Source organism: Aquarana catesbeiana, linkage group LG03, assembly GCF_042186555.1.
Source record: "Aquarana catesbeiana isolate 2022-GZ linkage group LG03, ASM4218655v1, whole genome shotgun sequence".
Taxonomy (NCBI): Eukaryota; Metazoa; Chordata; class Amphibia; order Anura; family Ranidae; genus Aquarana; species Aquarana catesbeiana.
Genome location: NC_133326.1, coordinates 197,533,509 through 197,557,280, shown reverse-complemented (window position 1 = coordinate 197,557,280; position 23,772 = coordinate 197,533,509). Strand labels below are relative to the sequence as shown.

The 23,772-nt window shown below is 47.2% G+C and overlaps 2 protein-coding genes across 4 annotated transcripts in view; one reads left to right on the top strand and one right to left on the bottom strand.

Annotated features, from left to right (window-relative positions):
- The window catches only part of TPRKB (TP53RK binding protein), a 57,343-nt gene extending 45,901 nt beyond the window's left edge, over positions 1–11,442 (bottom strand). The window contains exon 1 of the mRNA XM_073619700.1: positions 11,260–11,442. The gene's annotated coding sequence lies outside the window, so the exon portion shown is untranslated. The remainder of the gene's footprint in view (positions 1–11,259) is intronic.
- ALG10 (ALG10 alpha-1,2-glucosyltransferase) overlaps positions 11,206–23,772 on the top strand; it is a 35,968-nt gene continuing 23,401 nt past the window's right edge. Inside the window, exons 1-2 of one of the 3 annotated variants that reach the window (XM_073619699.1) lie at positions 11,206–11,496; positions 20,053–20,243. In XM_073619699.1, the coding sequence (XP_073475800.1) occupies positions 20,079–20,243 (165 nt within the window). In that variant the 5' untranslated portion in view covers positions 11,206–11,496; positions 20,053–20,078. Of the gene's footprint in view, positions 11,622–20,052; positions 20,244–23,772 lie in introns of all 3 variants that reach the window. The other 2 variants (XM_073619695.1, XM_073619696.1) reach the window with 2 other exon arrangements.

Here is a 23,772-nt window from a genome sequence, read left to right as displayed (position 1 = left end):
GGTCTGTAATCTCTTACTTAAAGCGGTGTTCCACCCGCAAATTTATTTTTTTTTTTTCAAGTCAGCAGCTACAAACACTGTAGCTGCTGACTTTTAATAAGGACACTTACCTGTTCAGGGAGCCCACGATGTCGGCCCCCCCGAGGCCGATCCATCCATCGGATCGGGTGCAGGCGCCGCCATTCTAATTAAGGGAAACCGGTAGTGGAGCCTTCACTGCCCGTTTTCTACTGCGCATGCACGAGTCGCGCGGAACTTTGTGAATGGCCAGCTGTCTTCTGGGACACACACAGGTCCCAGAAGACAGCGCCGGGCTCGCCGCACAAGAGGATATGACATGCTCTGCCGCGGACCGGATAGATCAGAAGTACAGGCTGTACTTCCTAAAAAGGCACTATAAAAAGAAAAAAATAATTTTTACCATCCAAAAACGAAGGGTGGAGAGGTGTTTAAGACCACCTCTCAAAAGTGGGTGGAACTCCGCTTTAAACTTAAACACACTGCTAATAGTATTAGCAAAATTTCCATTCGGTGCACCTCTAGCAGACACGATACAGGAGATGGTCAGAGACTGCAGGCATGATGATACAAGAGAGCAATGCAGCCTCCCCAGTGCCTATCAGATGCAGCCTCAACAGTGCCCGGATCAGAGCGGCGATCTCCTGCTGTGACATGGAGCTGGATTTGAATTTCCCGGGCCGGGCGGCCGCAGTAACAATGTCCAGCCTCCTGTGATACATCACGCTGATTCAATGTCCTGGCATTGGATCAGTGTGCCATCTATCACAGGAGGCGGGACATTGTTACTGCGGCCGCCCGGATAGTTCAGCTCTGTGACACAAGGAGATCGCAGTTATGCATAAGGGGTAGGAGAGGAGGAGGGAGGGGAAGACGGATGACACCCCCACAATGTGCGGCACCCGGGGCAGACCCCGTTTCCCTTTTCGGCGCCATTATCGGCACCTTTTCTTCTTTAGGCCGAAAACTCAGTTTTCGGTCACTATGTTTCGACGGCCGAAATTTCAGTGCACCTCTAGTAATGCAGACAATGCAGAATACTGTGTAAATGACACTGGCAGGGAAGGGGTTAACATTAGGGGGCGATCAAGGGGTTAAATGTGTGTTCCCTCACTGTGTTCTAATTGTATGGGGATAGGACTGAGGAGGAGAGGAGACATTTCGTTGTTCTTACTTACTAGGAACAAACGACATGTCTCCTCTCCTCTGACAGCACAGGGATTTGTGTGTTTACACACACAAATCCCCGTGCTGGCGCTCGTGCACACGATCACGTGTGGCTGGCGGCGACTGCGCGCCCTGGTTTCCATGCCGTGCAGTGGGCACTCCCCTCTGGCGGCATGAGCGCACCCTCTGGCGGTTCTTAAAGGAACCCCGTATATATACACATGGGTTTCACGCAACAGTGCCATTGTGCCGCAGTATATGTACGCAAGCCGGTTGGGAACCGGTTAAAGCACCTCAAACCTGGCAATCTGGCTTCCTCATCATCACTTTCACTTTTTAAAACAAATAGAAAACCAACACACACAGGGTATGTGCCTAAGGAGGAGGAGGGAGGGGAAGACGGATGACACCCCCGCAATGTGCGGCACCCGGGGCAGACCCCGTTTCCCTTTTCGGCGCCATTATCGGCACCTTTTCTTCTTTAGGCCGAAAACGCAGTTTTCGGTCGCTATGTTTCGACGGACGAAATTTCAGTGCACCTCTAGTAATTTCCTGCTTATGTGATTGGCTCACTGATTTTCCCAGAAGTCTGCACTAAGATATCAAAAAATATGATTTTGAGCATCCCCTGCAACAAAAATGCAATTTTTGGTGAGATACTCTCAAAGGGAAATCACGTCTAAAAGGATGCAGACCCTGTAACTTTCCTCATTAGAGCCCTGTTGGTGCAGCAGCTGATTGATGATTATTAAACCACTCCCATACAGATTCACATGGACACAGGCAAGCAGACAGCTATTTGTTCAGAATAACAAACGGTAGGACTCTGCAATAAAGTTTGTTAAAATCCCTACAATGTGCACAGATCACCCAGAAGGGAATTTTTTTTCTCTCAACAAAACTGGAGTTACTTTTTAAAGCTTCAAAATGCAAAAAAAGCATAAAAAACATATGACAAAATGCATGTTAAAGTGGCAGACACTTTAATGTGTTACTAACTTACTAATTAACGCAAGTAAATGAGCACTAAGGCTTCGTTTATACTTTAAAATGTGGCATCTGACATGCTTTTTAAAGCATTTAGAATGCCAATGACAGCTTGTGTACAGCATGTGTACACCCCTGGCCACTGCCTCAGCAGCAACAGGGAGAGTGTTTGAGGGGGTGGTAAAAAGGCAGCTCAACCATGGGGTTTTACTGCCCCTCAATCCTAAGTGTAAACAAGGCCTAGATTAGCGCTCACTAAGAGCACCTGCAGCTGTTGAGGGGCACTTATTCAGCGTTAGCTATACTTCTGGTTCATGTCCAGCAGCAGGAAAGTGAGCGGGGACCAGAGCAAGGCATCAGCAGTTATCACACATGAAGTGATACAGCAGGAAGGCGAGCAGGGAATGAAGTGAGGACCGTGGCAGGGAATGAGAAAAGTTGGAGACCAGACCAGATCAGCAGAATGGAGGATTAGAAGGAGATCATCAGAGCAGAGGATCAGCAGAGTGGGGTGAGGGGGAAGGTAGTGTGGGCAAGGGGCAATACTACTGAGCAGGGGAGGAGTCCAGGGATGGGGATACTACTACTGAGAGGGGAGGGAATAATATACTTCTGAGCTGGGGGGGAAGAGAGTTATGTTGAAAGTTCCTCTGCCGGGGGGTTGAATGTACTACTGCGCAGAGGGGGAAGGGGGGTTGGAATGTATTGAGTGCAGAGCTGGGATAGTAATTTACTACTGAGCTGGCAGTGGCGGAACTACCGCCATAGCGACACACGCGGCCGCTATGGGGCCCGCAGCTGTTAGGGGCCCGGACCCGGTGAGGACAGGCACAGGCGGCTCCGCGGGTGAGAGCGGGCGGCTTTGCGGGCGAGAGCTGGCGGCTCCGCGGGTGACAGCGGGTGAGAGCGGGCGGCTCCGCGGATGACAGCGGGCCGCTTTGCGGGTGGCTCCGCGGGTCCGCTCCGAGGGCTGTCAGGCGGTTAGTCAGCTGGGTGGCTCGGCTCATGTGTGAGCGGGCTGGCCAATCAGGGAGCTGGCAGCCGGGGGTGCATAGAGATGGCATCATCTCTCACCGCCCGGCGCCCTCCCTGCAGTGCAGTTCCCCCCTCACTGTGCAGGCAGCCTCGGGAAGCAGAGAGATGACCTTATCTCTCTGCTGCCTGACTCTGGGACACAGCATGAAAGTGACACAGCAAGTGACAATCCGTAATGTGTGACAGGTGAAGTGGTAAGTGACAATCCGGGACGTGGCAGCAAGTGACGATCCGTAATGTGTGGCAGGTGACGTGGCAAGTGACTATCAGTAATGTGTGGCAGGTGACGTGGCAAGTGACTATCCGTAATGTGTGGCAGGTGACGTGGCAAGTGACAATCTGTAACATGTGGCAGGCGACGTGGCAAGTGACAATCCGTAATGTGTGGCAAGTGACAATCCGTAATGTATGGCAAGTGACAATCCGGGACGTGGCAAGTGACTTTACGTAATGTGTGGCAGGTGACCTGGCAAGTGACAATCCATAACATGTGGCAGGCGACGTGGCAAGTGACAATCCGTAATGTGTGGCAAGTGACAATCCGGAAAGTGGCAAGTGACAATCCGTAATGTGTGGCAGGTGACGTGGCAAGTGACAATCTAATGTGCGGCAAGTGACAATCTGGGACGTGGCAAGTGACAATCAGTAATGTGTGGCAGGTGACGTGGCAAGTGGACAATCGGCAACATGTGGCAGGTGACATTTTGCAACGTGTGACAAGTGACAATCTGCATTTGGTGGCAGGCGACGTGGCAAGTGGACAATCCGCAACGTGTGGCGGGTGATGTGGCAAGTGACACTCCGTGACAAGTTGCATCTGGTGGCAGGCGACGGTGGAAAGACACTCAGGGCTCCCACTGATTCTGCATTATGGTGAGTTGAACTATTTCATTTTATATAACAGAACAGAAATTGGTTAGAAGGCTGGAGGTCAGCAATGTGTGTCCTTTAGGGGCTGCATACAGTATACTGCATACTTTGTTGTTCAAAATTAATATAAGCTGTTGCCTGGGTACTGTGCCACATGGGTGCGGTAATCTGTTGTTTAATGACATTAGTTGTTTTTTTTGTGGAGGGGGCGGTTTGCAGGGGGGGGGGGCCCATACAACATTTTGCTATGGGGCCCTGTGATTTCTAGTTACACCCCTGTGAGCTGGGGTGGTTTGCTTGGCATGGAAATTGTACTACTGAGCAGGGTGGTACTACTGACCGGGCATACTAGGAAAACACTGAGAGGGGGATATGCTGAGCCAGGAAAAAAACTGCAGAGAAACAAACTGCAGGGAATCTACTAAACTGGTGGCACTACTGAGCCAGAGAACTGCTGAATGGGATATATACTGAGAGAGAAAACTAATGAGCTGGAGATCTGCTGATTGAGGGTACTACTGAGCCACCAAAAACACCAAAATAAAAAAAAAAATAAAAAATACACTTGACACTGCACCAACACCCAACCATGCCTCAAACCTGCTGATTTAACCACTTCAGCCGCTGAAGGTTTTACCCCCTTCCTGACCAGAGCACTTTTTACAATTTAGCACTGCGTCGCTTTAACTGGTAATTGCGCGGTCATGCAATGCTTTATCCAAACTAAATTTCCTTCCTTTTTTTCCCCCACAAATAGAGCTTTCTTTTGAAGCTATTTGATCACCTCTGCGGTTTTTATTTTTGCGCTATACACAAAAAAAGAGCGACAATTTTGAAAAAAAAAAAGAAAAAAAACAATATTTTTTACTTTTTGCTATAATAAATATCCCCAAAAATGTTTAAAAAAAACTAATTTCTTCATCAGTTTAGGCCAATATATATTCTTCTACATATTTTTGGTAAAAAAAAAAATGCATATTGATTGGTTTGCGCAAAAGTTATAGCGTCTACAGACTATGGGAAAGATTTATGGCATTTTTCTTTTTTAACTAGTAATGGCGGTGATCTGCGATTTTTAGCGGTATTGTGACATTGCGGCGGACAGATCGGACATTTTTCACACATTTTTGGCACCATTGACATTTATACAGCGATCAGTGCTATAAAAATGCAGAATACTGTGTAAATGACACTGGCAGGGAAGGGGTTAACACTAGGGGGCGATCAAGGGGTTAAATGTGTGTTCCCTCACTGTGTTCTAATTGTATGGGGATAGGACTGAGGAGGAGAGGAGACATTTCGTTGTTCTTACTTACTAGGAACAAACGACATGTCTCCTCTCCTCTGACAGCACAGGGATTTGTGTGTTTACACACACAAATCCCCGTGCTGGCGCTCGTGCACACGATCACGTGTGGCCGGCGGCGACTGCGCGCCCTGGTTTCCATGCCGTGCAGTGGGCGCTCCCCTCTGGAGGCACGACCGCACCCTCTGGCAGTTCTTAAAGGAACCCCGTATATATACACATGGGTTTCACGCAACAGTGCCATTGTGCCGCAGTATATGTACGCAAGCCGGTCGGGAACCGGTTAAAGCACCTCAAACCTGGCAATCTGGCTTCCTCATCATCACTTTCTAAAACAAATAGAAAACCAACACACACAGGGTATGTGCCAAGCTTTGGTAAAGCTTCAAAGAAGCATCACAAAAGCATACAAAATGCATGTTAAAACAGTAGGCACTTTAATGTGTTTACTAATCAATGCAAGTGTTAACTAACCCTTATCACATCAACAATGCCATTACAAGCAGAAATTTCAAGGAAGGCAGGTTTTTCCATAAGTGTTGTCCAAGCTTTTCTGCAGAAACACAGAGAAGCAGGCAATGCTGACGACTGAAAAAACAGTGGTCTGCCAAGGAATCTTAGCTCAGCAGACAAGATACATCATGTGCTGACATCCCTCTGCAGTCGGAAGACTGGCACCATTATAAGTATCCTGTGCAAAGTTTTGCAAAGTGCCGTGTGTATGTGTATATACAGTAGTGCTCATAAATTTACATACCCTGGCAGAATTTATGATTTCTTGGCCATTTTTCAGAGAATACGAATAACACAAAAACAGTGTTTGGCTGACGCCAGTTATTATAAATCAACTGTGTTTACTCTTTTTAAATAATAATCACAACAGAAACTACCCAAATGACCCTGATCAAAAGTTTACATACCCTGGTGATTTTGGCCTGATAACATGCACACAAGTTGACATAAAGGGGTTTGAATGGCTATTAAAGGTAACCATCCTCACCTGTGATCTGTTTGCTTGTAATTAGTGTGTGTGTATAAAAGGTCAATGAGTTTCTGGACTCCTGATAGACCCTTGCATCTTTCATCCAGTGCTGCACTGACGTTTCTGGATTCTGAGTCATGGGGAACGCAAAAGAATTGTCAAAGGACGTGTGGGAAAAGGTAGTTGAATTGTATAAAACAGGAAAAAGGGATATAAAAATATATCCAAGGAATTGAGAATGCCAATTAGCAGTGTTCAAACTCTAATCAAGAAGTGGAAAATGAGGGGTTCTGCTAAAACCAAACCACGGTCAGGTAGACCAACTAGAATTTCAGCCACAACTGCCAGGAAAATAGTTTGTGATGCAAAGAAAAACCCACAAATAACTTCAGGTGAAAAACAGGACTCTCTGAAAACATGTGGTGTGGCCGTTTCAAGATGCACGATAAGGAGGCACTTGAAGAAAGATGGGCTGGATGGTGGAGTCGCCAGAAGAAAGCCATTACTACGCAAATGCCACAAAGTATCCCGCTTACAATACGCCAAGCAGCACAGAGACAAGCCTCAAACCTTCTGGCACAATGTCATTTGGAGTGATGAGACCAAAATTTCGCTTTTTGGCCACAACCAGAAATGCTACATTTGGAGAGGAGTCAACAAGGCCTATGATGAAAGGTACACCATTCCTACTGTGAAACACGGAGGTGGAACGCTGATATTTGGGGATGTGTGAGCTACAAAGGCTCAGGAAATTTGGTCAAAATTGTTGGCAAGATCATTGCAGTATGGCATCAAAAAATACTGGAGGAACATTTGCATTCATCAGCCAGGAAGCTGCGCATGGGATGTACTTTGACATTCCAACATGACAATGATCCAAAACACAAGGTCAAGTCAACCTGTCATTTGTTACAGCAGAATAAAGTGAAGGTTCTGGAGTGGCCATCTCAGTCTCTTGACCTCAATATTATTGAGCCACTCTGGGAAGATCTCCAACCTGCAGTTCATGCAAGACAGCCCAAGAATTTACAGGAACTGGAGGCTTTTTGCCAAGAGGAATGGGCAGCTTTACCATCTGAGAAGATAAAGAGCCTCATCCACAAATACCATAAAAAGACTTCAAGCTGTCATTGATGTTAAAGGGTATTAAGAACTGGGGTATGTAAACTTTTAATCTGCTGATTTTGTACGTTTGTACACTGACAAAAAAAATGATCAGTCTATAATTTTAATGGTAGGTTCATTTTAACAGTTAGAGACAGAATAACGAAAAAATCCAGGAAAACGCATTTAAAAAAAGTTGTAAGTTGATTTGCATTTAATGAGTGAAATAAGTATTTGATCCCCTATCAATCAATAAGATTTCTGGCCTCCAGGTATCTTCTATACAGGTAACAAGCTGAGATTAGGAGCACTCTCTTAAAAAGAAGCAAGCACTCAGATTCCAATCTATCCACCATGGCCAAGAGCAAAAAGCTGTCCAAGGATGTCAGGGACAAGATTTTAGACCTACACAAGGCTGGAGTGGGCTACAAGACTATCGCCAAGCAGCTTGGTGAGCAGGTGACAACAGTTAGTGTGATTATTCGCAAATGGAAGAAACACAAAATGTCAATCACCCTTAGTCTGGGGCTCCATGCAAGATCTCACCTTGTGGAGTTTCAATGATCATGAAAGCGGTGAGGAAACAGCCCAGAACTATACGGAAGAATCTTGTCAGTGATCTCAAGGCAGCTAGGATCTAATGCCTCGTTTCCACTGAGCGGATCGGTTCGGGGTCCTGCTTCAGATGTGGGGCCATAGAAAATGGAACGGTTCGGTTAGGGCGGAGCTACGATACATTCCACCGATTGGCTGACAGAAAACCCTCTGCTGTGCTATGCTGAGGCATTTTTTCTAAACCCTGTATGGACCCTTGTGGTCCCACTTGCAGTGGAAACGCTCACCAGAATAGACCGGACCATTCTAGGCCATTCAAACTGAACCGACCCGAAACGATCAGTGGAAACGAGGCAATAGTCACCAAGAAAACAATTGGTAACACACTACACCACAAAGGACTGAAATCCTGCAGTGTCCGTAAGGTCCCCCTGTTCAAGAAAGCACATGTACAGGCCCCTCTGAAGTTTGCTAATGAACATCTGAATGATTCAGAGGAGAACTGGGTGAAAGTGTTGTGGTGAGATGAGACCAAAATCGAGCTCTTTGGCATCAACTCAACTCACTGTCTTTGGAGGAGGAGGAATGCTGCCTATAATCCTAAGAACACCATCCCCACCATCAAACATGGAGGTGGAAACACCTCAGTACGCTCCCCCTCTGGGAACTGAATTTCCTCCCCTCCATTTCTTGGATGGTGATCGATGTTCAAACCATCTACAGGCAACCCTCACAGATGATTGTTTCCCCCTTATCCACTCTGAGGTCACTGGTAACGTTCACTACCATTTATTTTAAACTTTGACTGTTCAACCATTGTTTAACCTTATGGAATAAATAGCACTGTTTATGCATACTACGTTGGTATTAATCTGATCATTCTTTCAGAGCGCTGCATTTTGTGTGGTGTTTTTTTTTTTTTTTTATCGTTTCTTTGTCAGTGGGCAAACCTACAAAATCAGCAGGGGATCAAATACTTTTTTCCCCTCACTGTGTATATTATTGGATTTGGGGATCCTCTGCCATTCCTCCTTGCAGATCCTCTCCAGTTCTGTCAGGTTGGATGGTAAACGTTGGTGGACAGCCATTTTTAGGTCTCTCCAGAGATGCTCAATTGGGTTTAAGTCAGGGCTCTGGCTGGGCCATTCAAGAACAGTCACGGAGTTGTTGTGAAGCCACTCCTCCATTATTTTAGCTGTGTGCTTAGGGTCATTGTCTTGTTGGAAGGTAAACCTTCGGCCCAGTCTGAGGTCCTGAGCACTCTGGAGAAGGTTTTCGTCCAGGATATCCCTGTACTTGGCCGCATTCATCTTTCCCTCAACTGCAACCAGTTGTCCTGTCCCTGCAGCTGAAAAACAACCCCACAGCATGATGCTGCCACCACCATGCTTCACTGTTGGGACTGTATTATACAGGTGATGAGCAGTGCCTGGTTTTCTCCACACATACCACTTAGAATTAAGGCCAAAAAGTTCTATCTTGGTCTCATCAGACCAGAGAATTTTATTTCTCACCATCTTGGAGTCCTTCAGGTGTTTTTCAGCAAACTCCATGCAGGCTTTCATGTGTCTTGCACTGAGGAGAGGCTTCTGTCGGGCCACTCTGCCATAAAGCCCCGACTGGTGGAGGGCTGCAGTCATGGTTGACATTCTACAATTTTCTCCCATCTCCTGACTGCATCTCTGGAGCTCAGCCATAGTGATCTTTGGGTTCTTCTTTACCTCTCTCACCAAGGCTCTTCTCCCCCGATAGCTCAGTTTGGCCGGATGGCCAGCTCTAGGAAGGGTTCTGGTCGTCCCAAACGTCTTCCATTTAAGGATTATGGAGGTCACTGTGCTCTTTGGAACCTTAAGTGCAGCAGAAATTTTTTGTAACCTTGGCCAGATCTGTGCCTTGCCACAATTCTGTCTCTGAGCTCTTCAGGCAGTTCCTTTGACCTCATGATTCTCATTTGCTTTGACATGCACTGTGAGCTGTAAGGTCTTATATAGACAGGTGTGTGGCTTTCCTAATCAAGTCCAATCAGTATAAAGAAACACAGCTGGACTCAAATGAAGGTGTAGAACGATCTCAAGGATGATCAGAAGAAATGGACAGCACCTGAGTTAAATATATGAGTGTCACAGCAAAGGGTCTGAATATTTAGGACCATGTGATATTTCAGTTTTTCTTTTTTAATAAATCTGCAAAAATGTCAACAATTCTGTGTTTTTCTGTCAATATGGGGTGCTGTGTGTACATTAATAAGGAAAAAATGAATTTAAATGATTTTAGCAAATGGCTGCAATATAACAAAGAGTGAAAAATTTAAGGGGGTCTGAATACTTTCCGTCCCCACTGTGTGTATATATATATATATATATATATATATATATATATATATATACACACATACACACACACACACACAGTATTTTTGGTAAAAAAAAAAAATCCCAATTAGCGTATATTGATTGGTTTGCGTTTGCAGTCTGATATATTTATGGAATTCTTATTTATTTTTTTTACTAATAATGGTGTCGATCAGCAACTTATAGCAGGACTGTGATATTGTGGTGGACAAATCGGACACTTTTTTGGGTGCCAGTGACACAAATACAGTGATCAGTGCTAAAAATATGCACTGTCACTGTACTAATGACACGGGCTGGAAATGGGTTAACATCAGAGGAGATTAAGGGGTTAACTGTGTGCCTAGCTGTTTTTTTTACTGTAGTGTGGGAGGTGCTTTTACTAGGGAAAGGCATAGAGTCATGATTTTGCCTTGCAGGAACACAGGATCCATGCCTTCCCTACTGACAGATCGCCGTTCTGACTGTGTACAGAACGACTGGTGGGTGTCGGCAGATATCAGGTCCATGGGACCCGCTGATCAGCTACCACTGTGTAGGATCACAGTGGGAGTAAGCCGCTGCACACTCGCGCCCGATACCCGGAAGTGCAGGATCACGTGTATATATACTCAAGCACGGCTAGTAAAAAAAAAAAAACACGTGGAGCTCTCTGCCCAAAAAGGTGCGGGGGGCTTCTTTTGTCGCATATATAGGGGCCTGTTCAAGAAAACAGACTGTCCAATCCTGTGACTGCTGTCACATGTTAGCACCATGCACAAGTGTGAACGAGGCTTTGAAATAAAAGACACGAATATAAATACTTCTCACAACTACCACCCAGCTATCCTCTCTACAGTCACATAATATCTATGGCGGGTTATTGTCAGCCTCTTAGAACTCACCTGGAAGACAGAAACAAGCCCTGAACGCGCCAACACTCCACCTTCCATATACCACAACGTCCCTCCGTTTAGGAAGCAGACCAGCTACAAATCCAGCGTGCTCCTGGCCTCTCCACCGGGGACACATAGGAAGGCGGAACCTGTGAGCAGAGCGGAGCACGGACAGCGATCCAGGGTGCACCAAAGCGCCGGGAAGTCTGCAGTACGGCTCGGATTGGCTGGCGGAAGGTGTCTTTGGTACGAGAGCTCTATTATTATCATTATGGTACTGGGAGGACTGAGCGCCGGCTCGCTACTAGAGCTCAATTCATCTCTGTGTACTATTCTTGGATAGAATAAGGAAGGGAGCCCCTCACTGACAGGTCTTTACAACCAGGCGTAACGTCAGAGTTCTCCTGATTTCTTGTCTGATCGGGGGAAGGTTAGGACTTAAATGATGTGTTTGTTTTCTTCCTGTTCTGGTGACCCCAGTTATTGCCATTTCTTGTCCTAGTGACTGGGTTTACCACCATTTACCGTCCCGGTGACCCCGGTTACTGCTATTTCCTGTCCCGGTGACTCTGGTTAGCTCCATTTCCCGTCAAGGTGCGTTCCATTTCCCGGTGACCCCGGTTACTGCCGTTTCCCATCCCGGTGACCCCGGTTACTGCCGTTTCCCATCCCGGTGACCCCGGTTACTGCCGTTTCCCATCCCGGTGACCCCGGTTACTGCCGTTTCCCATCCCGGTGACCCCGGTTACTGCCGTTTCCCATCCCGGTGACCCCCATTTAGCGCCATTTCCCGTCCCGTGACCCCCAGTTAGCGCCATTTCCCGTGACCCCCAGTTAGCGCCATTTCCCGTCCCGGTGACCCCGGTTAGCGCCATTTCCCGTCCCGGTGACCCCGGTTAGCGCCATTTCCCGTCCCGGTGACCCCGGTTAGCGCCATTTCCCGTCCCGGTGACCCCGGTTAGCGCCATTTCCCGTCCCGGTGACCCCGGTTAGTGCCATTTCCCGTCCCGGTGACCCCGGTTAGCGCCATTTCCCGTCAAGGTGAGCTCCATTTCCCGGTGAGCCCGGTTGCTGCCACTTCCCGTCCCGGTGAGCCCGGTTGCTGCCACTTCCCGTCCCGGTGAGCCCGGCTGCTGCCACTTCCCGTCCCGGTGAGCCCGGCTGCTGCCACTTCCCGTCCCGGTGAGCCCGGCTGCTGCCACTTCCCGTCCCGGTGAGCCCGGCTGCTGCCACTTCCCGTCCCGGTGAGCCCGGCTGCTGCCACTTCCCGTCCCAGTGAGCCCGGCTGCTGCCACTTCCCGTCCCGGTGAGCCCGGTTGCTGCCACTTCCCGCCCCAGTGACTGCCATTTCCCGTGCCGGTGACCCTGGTTACTGCCATTTCCCATCCCGGTGAGCGCCATTTCCCGTCCCAGGTGAGCTCCATTGCCCGGTTGCTGCCACTTCCCGTCCCGGTGAGCCTGGTTAGCGCCATTTCCGTCAAGGTGAGCTCCATTTCCCGGTGAGCCCGGTTACTGCCATTTCCCGTCCCGGTGAGCCCGGTTAGCACCATTTCCCACCCCGGTGACCGCCATTTCCCGTCCCGGTGAGCCCGGTGACCGCCATTTCCCACCCCGGTGACCGCCATTTCCCGTCCCGGTGACCGCCATTTCCCGTCCCGGTGACCGCCATTTCCCGTCCCGGTGACCGCCATTTCCCGTCCCGGTGACCGCCATTTCCCGTCCCGGTGACCGCCATTTCCCGTCCCGGTGACCGCCATTTCCCGTCCCGGTGACCCCAGTTACCTCCATTTCCCGTCCCATTGGAACAGGGATAAAAAGAGAGGGAACATCTCTCCAGTGGAGTCAAAGAATTCAACAATCCAGCCATAAGAAGCCTCCTGTGTGGTGCAGTGGAAAGAAACCCACAGAGGGGCCATTTCTTGTCCTAGTGACTGGGTTTACCACCATTTACCGTCCTGGTGACCCCGGTTACTGCTATTTCCTGTCCCGGTGACTCTGGTTAGCTCCATTTCCCGTCAAGGTGCGTTCCATTTCCCGGTGACCCCGGTTACTGCCATTTCCCATCCCGGTGACCCCGGTTACTGCCATTTCCCATCCCGGTGACCCCGGTTGCTGCCATTTCCCATCCCGGTGACCCCGGTTGCTGCCATTTCCCGTCCCGGTGACCCCGGTTGCTGCCACTTCCCGTCCCGGTGAGCCCGGTTGCTGCCACTTCCCGTCCCGGTGAGCCCGGTTGCTGCCACTTCCCGTCCCGGTGAGCCCGGTTGCTGCCACTTCCCGTCCCGGTGAGCCCGGTTGCTGCCACTTCCCGTCCCGGTGAGCCCGGTTGCTGCCACTTCCCGTCCCGGTGAGCCCGGTTGCTGCCACTTCCCGTCCCGGTGAGCCCGGTTGCTGCCACTTCCCGTCCCGGTGAGCCCGGTTGCTGCCACTTCCCGTCCCGGTGAGCCCGGTTGCTGCCACTTCCCGTCCCGGTGAGCCCGGTTGCTGCCACTTCCCGTCCCGGTGAGCCCGGTTGCTGCCACTTCCCGTCCCGGTGAGCGCCATTTCCCGTCCCAGGTGAGCTCCATTTCCCGGTGAGCCCGGTTGCTGCCACTTCCCGTCCCGGTGAGCCTGGTTAGCGCCATTTCCGTCAAGGTGAGCTCCATTTCCCGGTGAGCCCGGTTACTGCCATTTCCCGTCCCATTGGAACAGGGATAAAAAGGGAGGGAACATCTCTCCAGTGGAGTCAAAGAATTCAACAATCCAGCCATAAGAAGCCTCCTGTGTGGTGCAGTGGAAAGAAACCCACAGAGGGGACACGCTGTCTGACAGTTGGATGGACCTGGTGCTGTGAGAAAGCAAATCGCCTTCTTGCTGCCCTCTGGAGGGTTTAATATTTGGCTTCTTATTTTTCTCTGCCCACTTCCTGGATGTTGTTATACTAGCGACACAGTTACTTTAAAGTATAACCAAGGGCAACAATTTTTTCTTTAGTTTTGGATGGAGTGTAGAGGGATTAGAACTCCTGTCAGGTTTTTGTTGCTGTCTGTGTTCCCGTTAAGGAGATTCACCCTCTCTATTTGTCCTGTTTACCATTATCATTGAAAGTGAAGGTAAATCCCAAATTTTGGGTTGTCCCCAGAAAAGCAATAGAGGGGAAATCTTCCAATGGGGACACTAGTTCTGGTCTGGGTTGATTTGATTTAAATCAAGTTGATTTAAGCCCCGGTTCACACTGACAGCGAGATTGAAAACGTGCGAATTCAGCTGAACTCGCACAATTTCATTCCCGCGTGTCAGTCCCAACTTCGGGGGCGATTTCAGAGACATCTGTGCGGGTTGCCTCGCAGATGTCTATACAAATCGCACCTGAAGTCGCCAAAAGTAGTACAGAAACTACTTTTGGGAATCGGTGCAGCGCCACTGATTTGACATGTCAAATCACATATAGGGCTGGGAGATTTTCTTAAAAAAAAACTCGATTCACGATTGGAATCGAGTTTTTTTTATTCATTTTTTTTTGGACACCGCGCCTGTCCTGAGGAGCTGCGGGCATGAGTTTTTAGGTGAGGCTTCGGCCTAGTCCGCGACGTCCGGCCTCGTGGACTAGGCCGAGGCCGCGACCTCACCTAAAAACTCCTGCCTGCAGCTCCTCAGGACCGGCACGGTGAATAAAAAAAAAAAATCTAAAAAAAAAATCAATTTGCTTAAATTTTGAATCGATTTGACCTCTCAACTCGATTCAAGATTTAAATCGATTTTTTTTTTTTTTTTTTTTTTCCGCCCCCCAGCCGTAATCACATGCCAAATCACTCCAATATGAACCTAGGCTTGATCATGATTTAAATCACTAGTAAAAAGACTCGATTTAAATCATCATTTTTAAAGAGCAACTGTCATCTCTGTCTGGCAGCGGCTCCTCCTCCTGACCCGCTGTCGACTCATCGACTTTCCCATTCACTTAACAGGCCCGGCCATGATGGATCTGAAATGACAGATGCTCTTTAAATGTAAGGACTTATTCTTGCTGGTAGTTAGAATCTTTAATATTTGCAAACAAAATTAAGGTTTCCTATATAGAGTAATAAGCTGTCATGTTAGTAAAACAACGATATCAGAACCAATTCAATTATACAGTTTGTAGTGTACATAGATTTGCAAAACAATAGGATAAAAGAATATTCCTGAACTTTGTTTTATCTCGTGGTTATTGTGAAATTGTGTGAATACATCAATGCTGTGCATGTTATCTCAGCTTGCAGAGCTTTGGATTCATTGAATGAGTTTACCAAAAATGTAAATATTGCAGAATATACAGCCTCATGCTACATAACTAAGCTTCATTTCATGCTGAATAAACAAAATTATTAATGTATCTTAAATAGATATCTCTTTAGATTTTTACTCCAAAAGCATTTTATTAAAATAAATTTTGATAAAAAAAAAAAAAAGATTTTTATTTTTTTTGAGTGCATACATATCTTATGGTTTTAAAGCTTAACCACTTCCTTCCCTGCCCATAGTCAAATGACGTCCTCAGGAGGGATCTCCCATCCCGGGCGGGCATCATATGACGTCCTCGGCTTCCTGGCCGTCTAGGGGGCGCGTGCCCCCCGCCGCGTCACTCGGGAGCCGATGCGTGTGCCTGGCGGCTGCGATGTCCGCCGGGCACCCGCGATTGGCGGTAACAAGGCAGGGACATGGATCTGTGTGTGTGTTAACACACAGATCCACGTCCTGTCAGGGGAGAGGAGACCGATCGTGTGTTCCTAGTACAGAGGAACACTGATTGGTCTGCTCCCCTTGTGAGTCCCCTCCCCCTACAGTTAGAATCACTCCTTAGGTAACACATTTAACCCCTTGATCGCCCCCTATTGTTAACCCCTTCCCTGCCAGTGATATTTATACAGTAATCAGTGCGTATTTATAGCAGTGATCACTGTATAAATGTGAATGGTCCCAAAATGGTGTCAAAAGTGTCCGATATGTTTGCTGCAATGTCACAGTCACAATAAAAATTGCAGCTTGCCGCCATTACTAGTAAAAATAAAATAATAAAAATGCCATAAATCTATCCCCTATTTTATAGACACTATAATTTTTGCGCAAGCCAATCAATATACGCTTATTGTGATTTTTAGCAAAAATATGTAGAAGAATATATATCGGCCAAAACCTGAGGAAATTTTTTTTTTTTTTTTTTTTTTTTTGTGAAAAAAAAATTGGGATATTTATTATAGTAGCAAATATTGTGTTTTTTTTTTTTCTCTCTTCCTTTGTTTATAGCGTAAGAAATAAAAACCGCACAGGTGATCAAATACCGCCAAAAGAAAGCTCTATTTGTGGGGGAAAAATGATAAAAATGTAATTTGGGTACAGTGTTGCATGACTGCACAATTGTCATTCAAAATGCGACAGCGCTAAAAATTGGCCTGGGCAGGAAGGGGGGGTCAAAATACCCAGTATTGACGTGGTTAATACATTTTTGTAATATTGCGCAATGATGGCCATTTATTTTGCATGAGTAAATGAGGAGGATCTGGTGCAGATATACAGAAGAATATCGCTGTATCTGATGGGGTACCTTATGGAAAAATCCATACAGAGAATTGAAATAACCATGCATTGATCAGGCTCATATTCCGTTATCTGGTGAGTGCAAATTCAGGAAGGTGGTGGCAAATCACAGGTGATTGGGTGAACTATCACTACATCCATTATTTGGCATGGAGAAGCCCTTTTTAACCACTTCAGCTCTGAAAGGTTTTACCCACTTCCTGATCAGGCCATATTTTGTGATACGGCACTGCGTTGCTTTAACTGACAATTGTGCGGTCGTGTGAAGCTGTACCCAAATAAAATTGATGTCCCTTTTTTTTTCCCCCACAAATAGAGCTTTCTTTGGTGGCATTTCATAACCTCTGCAGTTTTTATTATTTGCTCTAACAATTTTGAATAAAAAACAATTTTTTATTTTCTGCTACAAAACCTTCCCACAAAAAAAATCTAATTTCTTCATCAGTTTAGGCCTATATGTATTTTGCTACATATTTTTGGTAATAAAAAATCCCAATAAGCGTATATTGATTGGTTTCTACAAACTATGGGATAGATTTGACATTCTTTATTTATTTTTTTTTTTTACTAGTAATGGCGGCGATCAGAAAGATCAGTGAGTCGCTGCAGCTGCTGGACCCACTGTTTTACTCCTGCTATGTCCAATCACAGCGGGAGTGGTGCGAGCGCCTCCTACACCGCGTGTACAGGTACGCGATTTCGTGCAGCGGGGCCACCCTGCCGCAGTTTATATGCGGTGGGTGGTGTGGAAGCGGTTAAAGGACTGTCATTGGGACTATAAGGGCCCTTTCACACTGGGGTGGCTATTGTAAGCGGCGCTTCACCGTCGGTATTCGGCCGCTAGCGGGGGCGGTTTTACCCCCCCGCTAGCAGCCGAGAAAGGGTTAAAAACCACCGGAAAGCACCTCTGTAGAGGTGCTTTTCCGGCGGTATAGCCGCGCTGTCCCATTGATTTCAAGCGGTATACACTCCGCTCCCTCACCGCTCCGAAGATGCTGATAGCAGGACTTTTTTTCCCGTCCTGCTAGCGCACCGCTCCAGTGTGAAATCCCTCGGGGCTTTCACACTGGAGACACAGCACAGCAGCGGCTGTTTTGGGTCGGTTTGCAGGCGCTGCTATTAGCGCAATAGCGCTAATCACTGTCTAGTGATTGATTGGAGCACTAAATTATTGCATATAGGTTGGCGCAGCTATCTACATATAAGTACTGTATTAGGCTTTTCTTCCACTTTAAGTTTATAATTCCTGCATTTGGTAGAGAATGAAGGCAAAACAAAACATTTTGTGCAATTCTTATCCCACAAGAAAATATCTCCTCCTGACCCCATTTATTCAGGGTCCTTCATACTGGTAGGTTCCATTCACACCTCAGTGTTTTGTAGCTTGAAGCTCCAAAATGCTGGAAGAGAAGAAAAATCCATTATTCTCTATGGACTACAAGTCGCCTGAAGCTCAAAGTTCTGGAGCTTTTTTTTGTAGCTTGAATCATGCAAATTGATGAATTTTTGAAGCGTTTTTCATTCTATAGAAATGCATGGAAGCGCTTGATTCGAGTATTTTTGTGCGTTTTTATGCTCAAATCCAATAATAAAATATAAATAATCAATAAAATAATAAAAATAAAAAAAATCCAAAACCTAATATTAAACTCTAATCCTAAACATTAACCCCTAACCTTACAAAATAGGTAAATACATGACAAATTAACTCCTAAGCCTAACCTTTTTAAACCCTTAATCCCTTCCAAAAAATGTAGAAAAATTGAATAATAAAGAAATAATAAAAGCAGATGAAAAAGCTGTGAAGGCTGAAAAACCTAGCACCAAATGATGAAACGGTATTTTTCTCTGTTGGCTGAATTAAAAAATGCCACAGCTCAAAAACGCTTTAAAAATGCTGAACACAAACGCTGAAACACGCATACAAACGCTCGCAAAAAATGTGATGCTCAGGTGTGAATGCAGCCATAAGTAGCAAGGGTTCATGGAGACAACAGTGTCTGCAATTGGGGAATTTTGAGCCTAGGTTATGTAGTAGGGCTACACAATGAGGAGATGATTGGGATAAAGAGGTGAAGTGCTCAATCAGTTCAATTAAAAAACCCACATAGTGTATACATTTTTTTTTTTTTTAGTAGTGTTTAATGTACTACTTGGGCGATCTTCAAGGTTTCCATAAGTTTTATGGCTGCATAGTGTAAAACAAGGTATCCAATGCATAGATTTTTGCCTAAAGAAGCCAACAGTCTTGGGGAATTGTGTGCATAAATTGGTGTTTTGAAAAAGCAGAGGAGGTTGAAGAAGAAAGCCATCCTCATTCACATTCCTGTTTGTCTGTTATACAACCTTGTAAGGACAACAACTGATAGTACTTGAAGCAGTAATGAATGTGAGGGAGTCGGGGGGGGGGGGGGGGGGGTGCACTGTAGCACAGGACTCATCATTGAATTATTTTTTTCATCTGTTTTTATTGAGAAAACACATGAGGATCTAAGCTCCTTGATAAATTGCCCAACGCCATGATTTGACAGGAGATGACATTTCATTAAAATCTGGTCATGTGAAATTTCTTTTTTTTTGTCTTGAGCTTGACAAATGTGCCCCTCCCCATTAAGGCTTTTTCCCAAGCGCAACTCTAAAGCCTCATACACACTATCGGATTTTCGGCAGGGGATTGTGTGTTGATAGACTGTTGGCCTAAAATCCGACCATTGGTACGCTCCATCAGACAATTGTCCAACTTTCCGCCAACAAATGTTGGATGGCAGGCTAGTAAATTTTCGGCGGACAACGGTCTGTTGTCAGATTTTCCTATCGTCTGTACACCAGTCCGTCACACAAAAGTTGAAAGTACAAACATGCATGCTCAGAATCAATGCTCACCAAACACGACATTAGCAGAAGGTGCCCAAAGGGTGGCACTCGAGCTAAAATTCCTCGTAGTACGTCACTACGTTCGTGTTTGTTGGCCGACAATTGTGTCCTGTTTGTATGCAGGACAAGTTCCTGGCACACGCCCTTAGGACAAAAGTCTGACGCTTTGTTGGCCAACAATCTGATTGTGCGTACCATGCTTTAGCCTTTTCTAAATATCTGAAACAGAAAATACGGTCTATGAGCAGACTAGAGGCTGGTGACACTATCTGCAGGAACATTTTGGCTTTTTTACTACAACTTTTTTATGTAAAATGCTGTGTGTTCACTGTGGCACATATTGATTTCCTCTAATGGTCTTTTCTCTTCCAGACTTGGACTGTTGTGTCGTAAAAAAAATGGAGAAACTTGAAGGCTATTACTTTTCTGCTCTGTTTAGTGGCTGTTTTCTTCTATCCAGCCTACTGTTCTCAAAAATCACACGAGAACAGAGAGACCCATACATGGATGAAGTCTTTCACATCCCCCAAGCTCAGCAATACTGCCAGGGACACTTTAATCAGGTAAGTGTAAAAGTATTGTGAATTCAAAGTGGTTCTAAAGATAAAACGTCTTTTTCTCCAATCATCTTCCAGGGCAGCATCCAAGAGATAGGGTCCTCCTTCCTGCAACAGGAAACACATTAGTCCACAATTATAAATTTGTTAGTTTCACCTGTGTGCCTCAGTTGTTTTGTGTTTCCTCCGGGCCCATAGAAGCTGCAAATGTTTGGCCCCTTTCACACTGGGGCGGTGGGTGTGTCGGCGGTAAAGCGCTGCTATTTTTAGCGCTATTTGGCCGCTAGCGGTACTCATTGCCCGCTAGCGGTACTCTTTGGCGGGTGGTATAGCCGCGCTGCCCCATTGATTTCAATGGGCAGGAGCGGTGTATACACCGTTCCAAAGATGCTGCTAGCAGGACTTTTTTTAGTGTCCTGCCAGCGCACCGCTCCAGTGTGAAAGCCCTCAGGGCTTTCACAATAGAGAGACAGCATTTGTAGCGCCTGCAAAGCACCCCAGTGTGAAAGAGGTCTTTGCTATTTTATCCAGACTCTGTGCTTTCTGCAGGGGACTCCCTGAACAGCATCCCATTCAGCCCAGGGGGCCTTGGGAGGGCAAGCGGGGGCAGCAATCTGTGCCTCAAGGCTCTGCCTGGCCCCCCCCCCCCCCCCCCCCGCTGCACTAAATGCCGCCGGCATTTTTCCCCACAGCTACTGCTCCTTGATAGTGGAGGGCCATCTGGCTGAGCCCCACACTCCAGGTGCTTTAGAGGTTCCCTTGCTGTGCAGGTGAACTGGCCGCTGACCCTCCTGCCCGCCGATCGTATTCCACTCGCATCCCACAGAACTCTGCAAAATCCCCTCGTTTGTGGTCCTGGGATGTATAGCAAGAGAGGCCGGATGTATCATTTCCGGTCATGCGGTCTGGTCGGCGGCCATCTTGGTGGAGGCTGGAGCCTCCAGGGCAAGCACTAGAGTGAGTCGCTTCCGGTGACATCACTTCTGATCGGCTGCAGCCCTGATCTTAAAAAATGACAAAAGGCCTTTAATGCTCCCCTCCCTATTGAAAACCCAGGAAGGAGGACGCCAGGGAGGACAGTTCAGGTGTGTCCACCAACCCACACGGGGTCAGCTAGAGCTGGAGCAGGAAGCAGAAAGGGCTCTCTAAGCAGAGGATCCCGGTGGCTGGCCAGGTCGGATGCTTCTCCACCCTGCCCTGCAAATCCTGCATGTTTAGGACATCTTCAAGGTAAACCAGAGCACTCTGGAGTCACCTCTGTCTTTACCTCCCTCGAAACAGTACAATTGCATTGTACACTGCTTACTTGCAGGCAAAGGCCCCAGAGGAAAAAAGGGCGCAAACCAGAGCAAGGCATGCGCCTCTTGCGGTCACCGGGTTTTTCTCTGAGTGAAAAAAGGGCCACTATGCCAAAAATTCATCAAAATGGTGACTAAGGAGTCAAAAGGCACCCTATTTCCCTTAGAAGACATGGATAATCTTCTAAGGCTCGGTCTCATCTAGTGCGACTTGCCATGCGACTTAAGACTGCAAAGTAGCATGACAAGTCATACCCCATGACTTCCACTGAGTACCGTTCATATCTGTGCGACTTCAAAGTGATCCCTGCACTACTTTGGTCCCACTTTGATGGGACTTGAGGTCCATAGACCTCAAGAATACACAGACATGGTTTCAAGTGGCATCAAAATCGCGTCTAAAAATTGTGCGACTTTCAGGTCGCAATAGTGGAAACCTAGCCTAAAGGATATAGCAGACGCACTGGGTATCAAAGAGCAAAAAGCCACAGGGCTTTCCCTGCACGACAAAATATACAAGGGGTTGCAGCCCAGAAAACACAGAACATTTCCGGTGCATCAAACTCTCAAAAGCATAGTCAAGAGGGCGTGGGATAAGCCAAATTAGAAGCTCTTCATACCATCTGTGGTCAAACGCAGGTATCCATTTGCACAGGAAGACACCAAGGCTTGGGCGAAATGCCCCAAAGTGGATGCCTCCCTTGTAAGAGTCGCAAACAAATCCGACTTAGCTTTTGATGATGCGGAGCATAGGAAGCAGGGGCTGCGATTTTGAATCCGGCAATAGCTTCCACCTGCACAGCTCGCACCCTGTTAGCTGGCTGTCTCAACTGAAAGAGTTGCTAGGAGAAACGCCATGGGAAGAATTGGTGAGGACCATTCCCACACTAACCAGAGTGGCAGCCTTCCTAGCGGATGCCTCGGCTGAAATGGTAAGATATCTTCTAGGGCCACGGCCTTAGTGAGGAGAGTTCTGTGGCTGAAAGTCATGGGAGGGGACATCGCCTCCAAGAATAGGCTGTGTGGGATCCCATTCACAGGTTTGGGCCAAACCTGTAAACGGTCCTGGACAGGACCGGAGCGAAGAACAAAGGGTTCCCCCAAGCAAAAAAGAAGCAGGGGAAGGCGTCCTTTCGTCATTCCAGGAGATTTAACAAGGAAGCTGCTCAACAGACGAGTGAGGGTATGCATGGCCACAATAGACTTGCAAGACGCATACTTACGTATACCCATAAAGAAAAGTCATCAAAGATACCTAAGGTTCACGATCCAGGGGCCGGTGGCCAGTCTGCATCTGCAGTACACATCTTTTGCCTTTTCGGCATCTCTTCTGTGCCCACAATCTTCTCAAAGATTATGTCAGAAGCGCTAAAGGGCTTGAGACAGCAAGGCATAGGCGTGATGCCATACCTAGACAATCTGCTGTACTTTGCAGATACAGCAAAGAACCTAGAAAACAACCTCTGCGCAAGTATTTCCTATTCACAAAACCTGGGGTGGATAGTAAATACAGAAAAATTGTAGCTGATTCCAAGCCAGAGGTGGTATACTTGGTTTATGTGCTAGACGCCAGAGTAGCCAAAACCTTCCCGACGGAAGAAAAGAATGAGGCAGTGCTAGGACTGATGATGTCCTCGATCCCAGCCATCACCTGGGCACAGCTCCACATGAGGCCCCCTACAGAATCACATTTTGACCCAGTGGGAGGGTGATCCATCATCCTTAGAGATGTCCATTCCTGTCCCTCGGTTGGTCAAACAATCTCTTCAGTGGTGGCTCAATCCGCTCTGTTATGCCGAGGGGCGCAGATGTGTGCAAGCCAACCTTGTGAGGATCACCACAGACGCCAGTACCCTAGAATGGGGGGCGCACATGAGGGGGATCTCTGTACACAGGGGAGATGTAACTCCAGATGGTCTCGAGCCTCCTAGTATATGAGGGAATTAAAAGCTATAGAAGAAGCGTGGAGAGAATTGCAACTAGCTATCCAAGGCAGGGATTTCCGGATTCGGGCAAGGAGAGACAAAATCTTCTCGTTTGAGCCTGACAGAAGTAATTCCACTTGAAGGGGACAGACAACACGCTGGCAGATTTTTTAAGTCGAAAGACCATAAAACGGACAGAGTGGTCTCTAAATCAAGCAACCTTCTTGTGGATCACCCAAACCTGGAGAGTACCCGAGGTAGATCTGTTTGCCTCAAAGACAAATTCAAAACTGCCAAGGTTCTTCTCGCTGG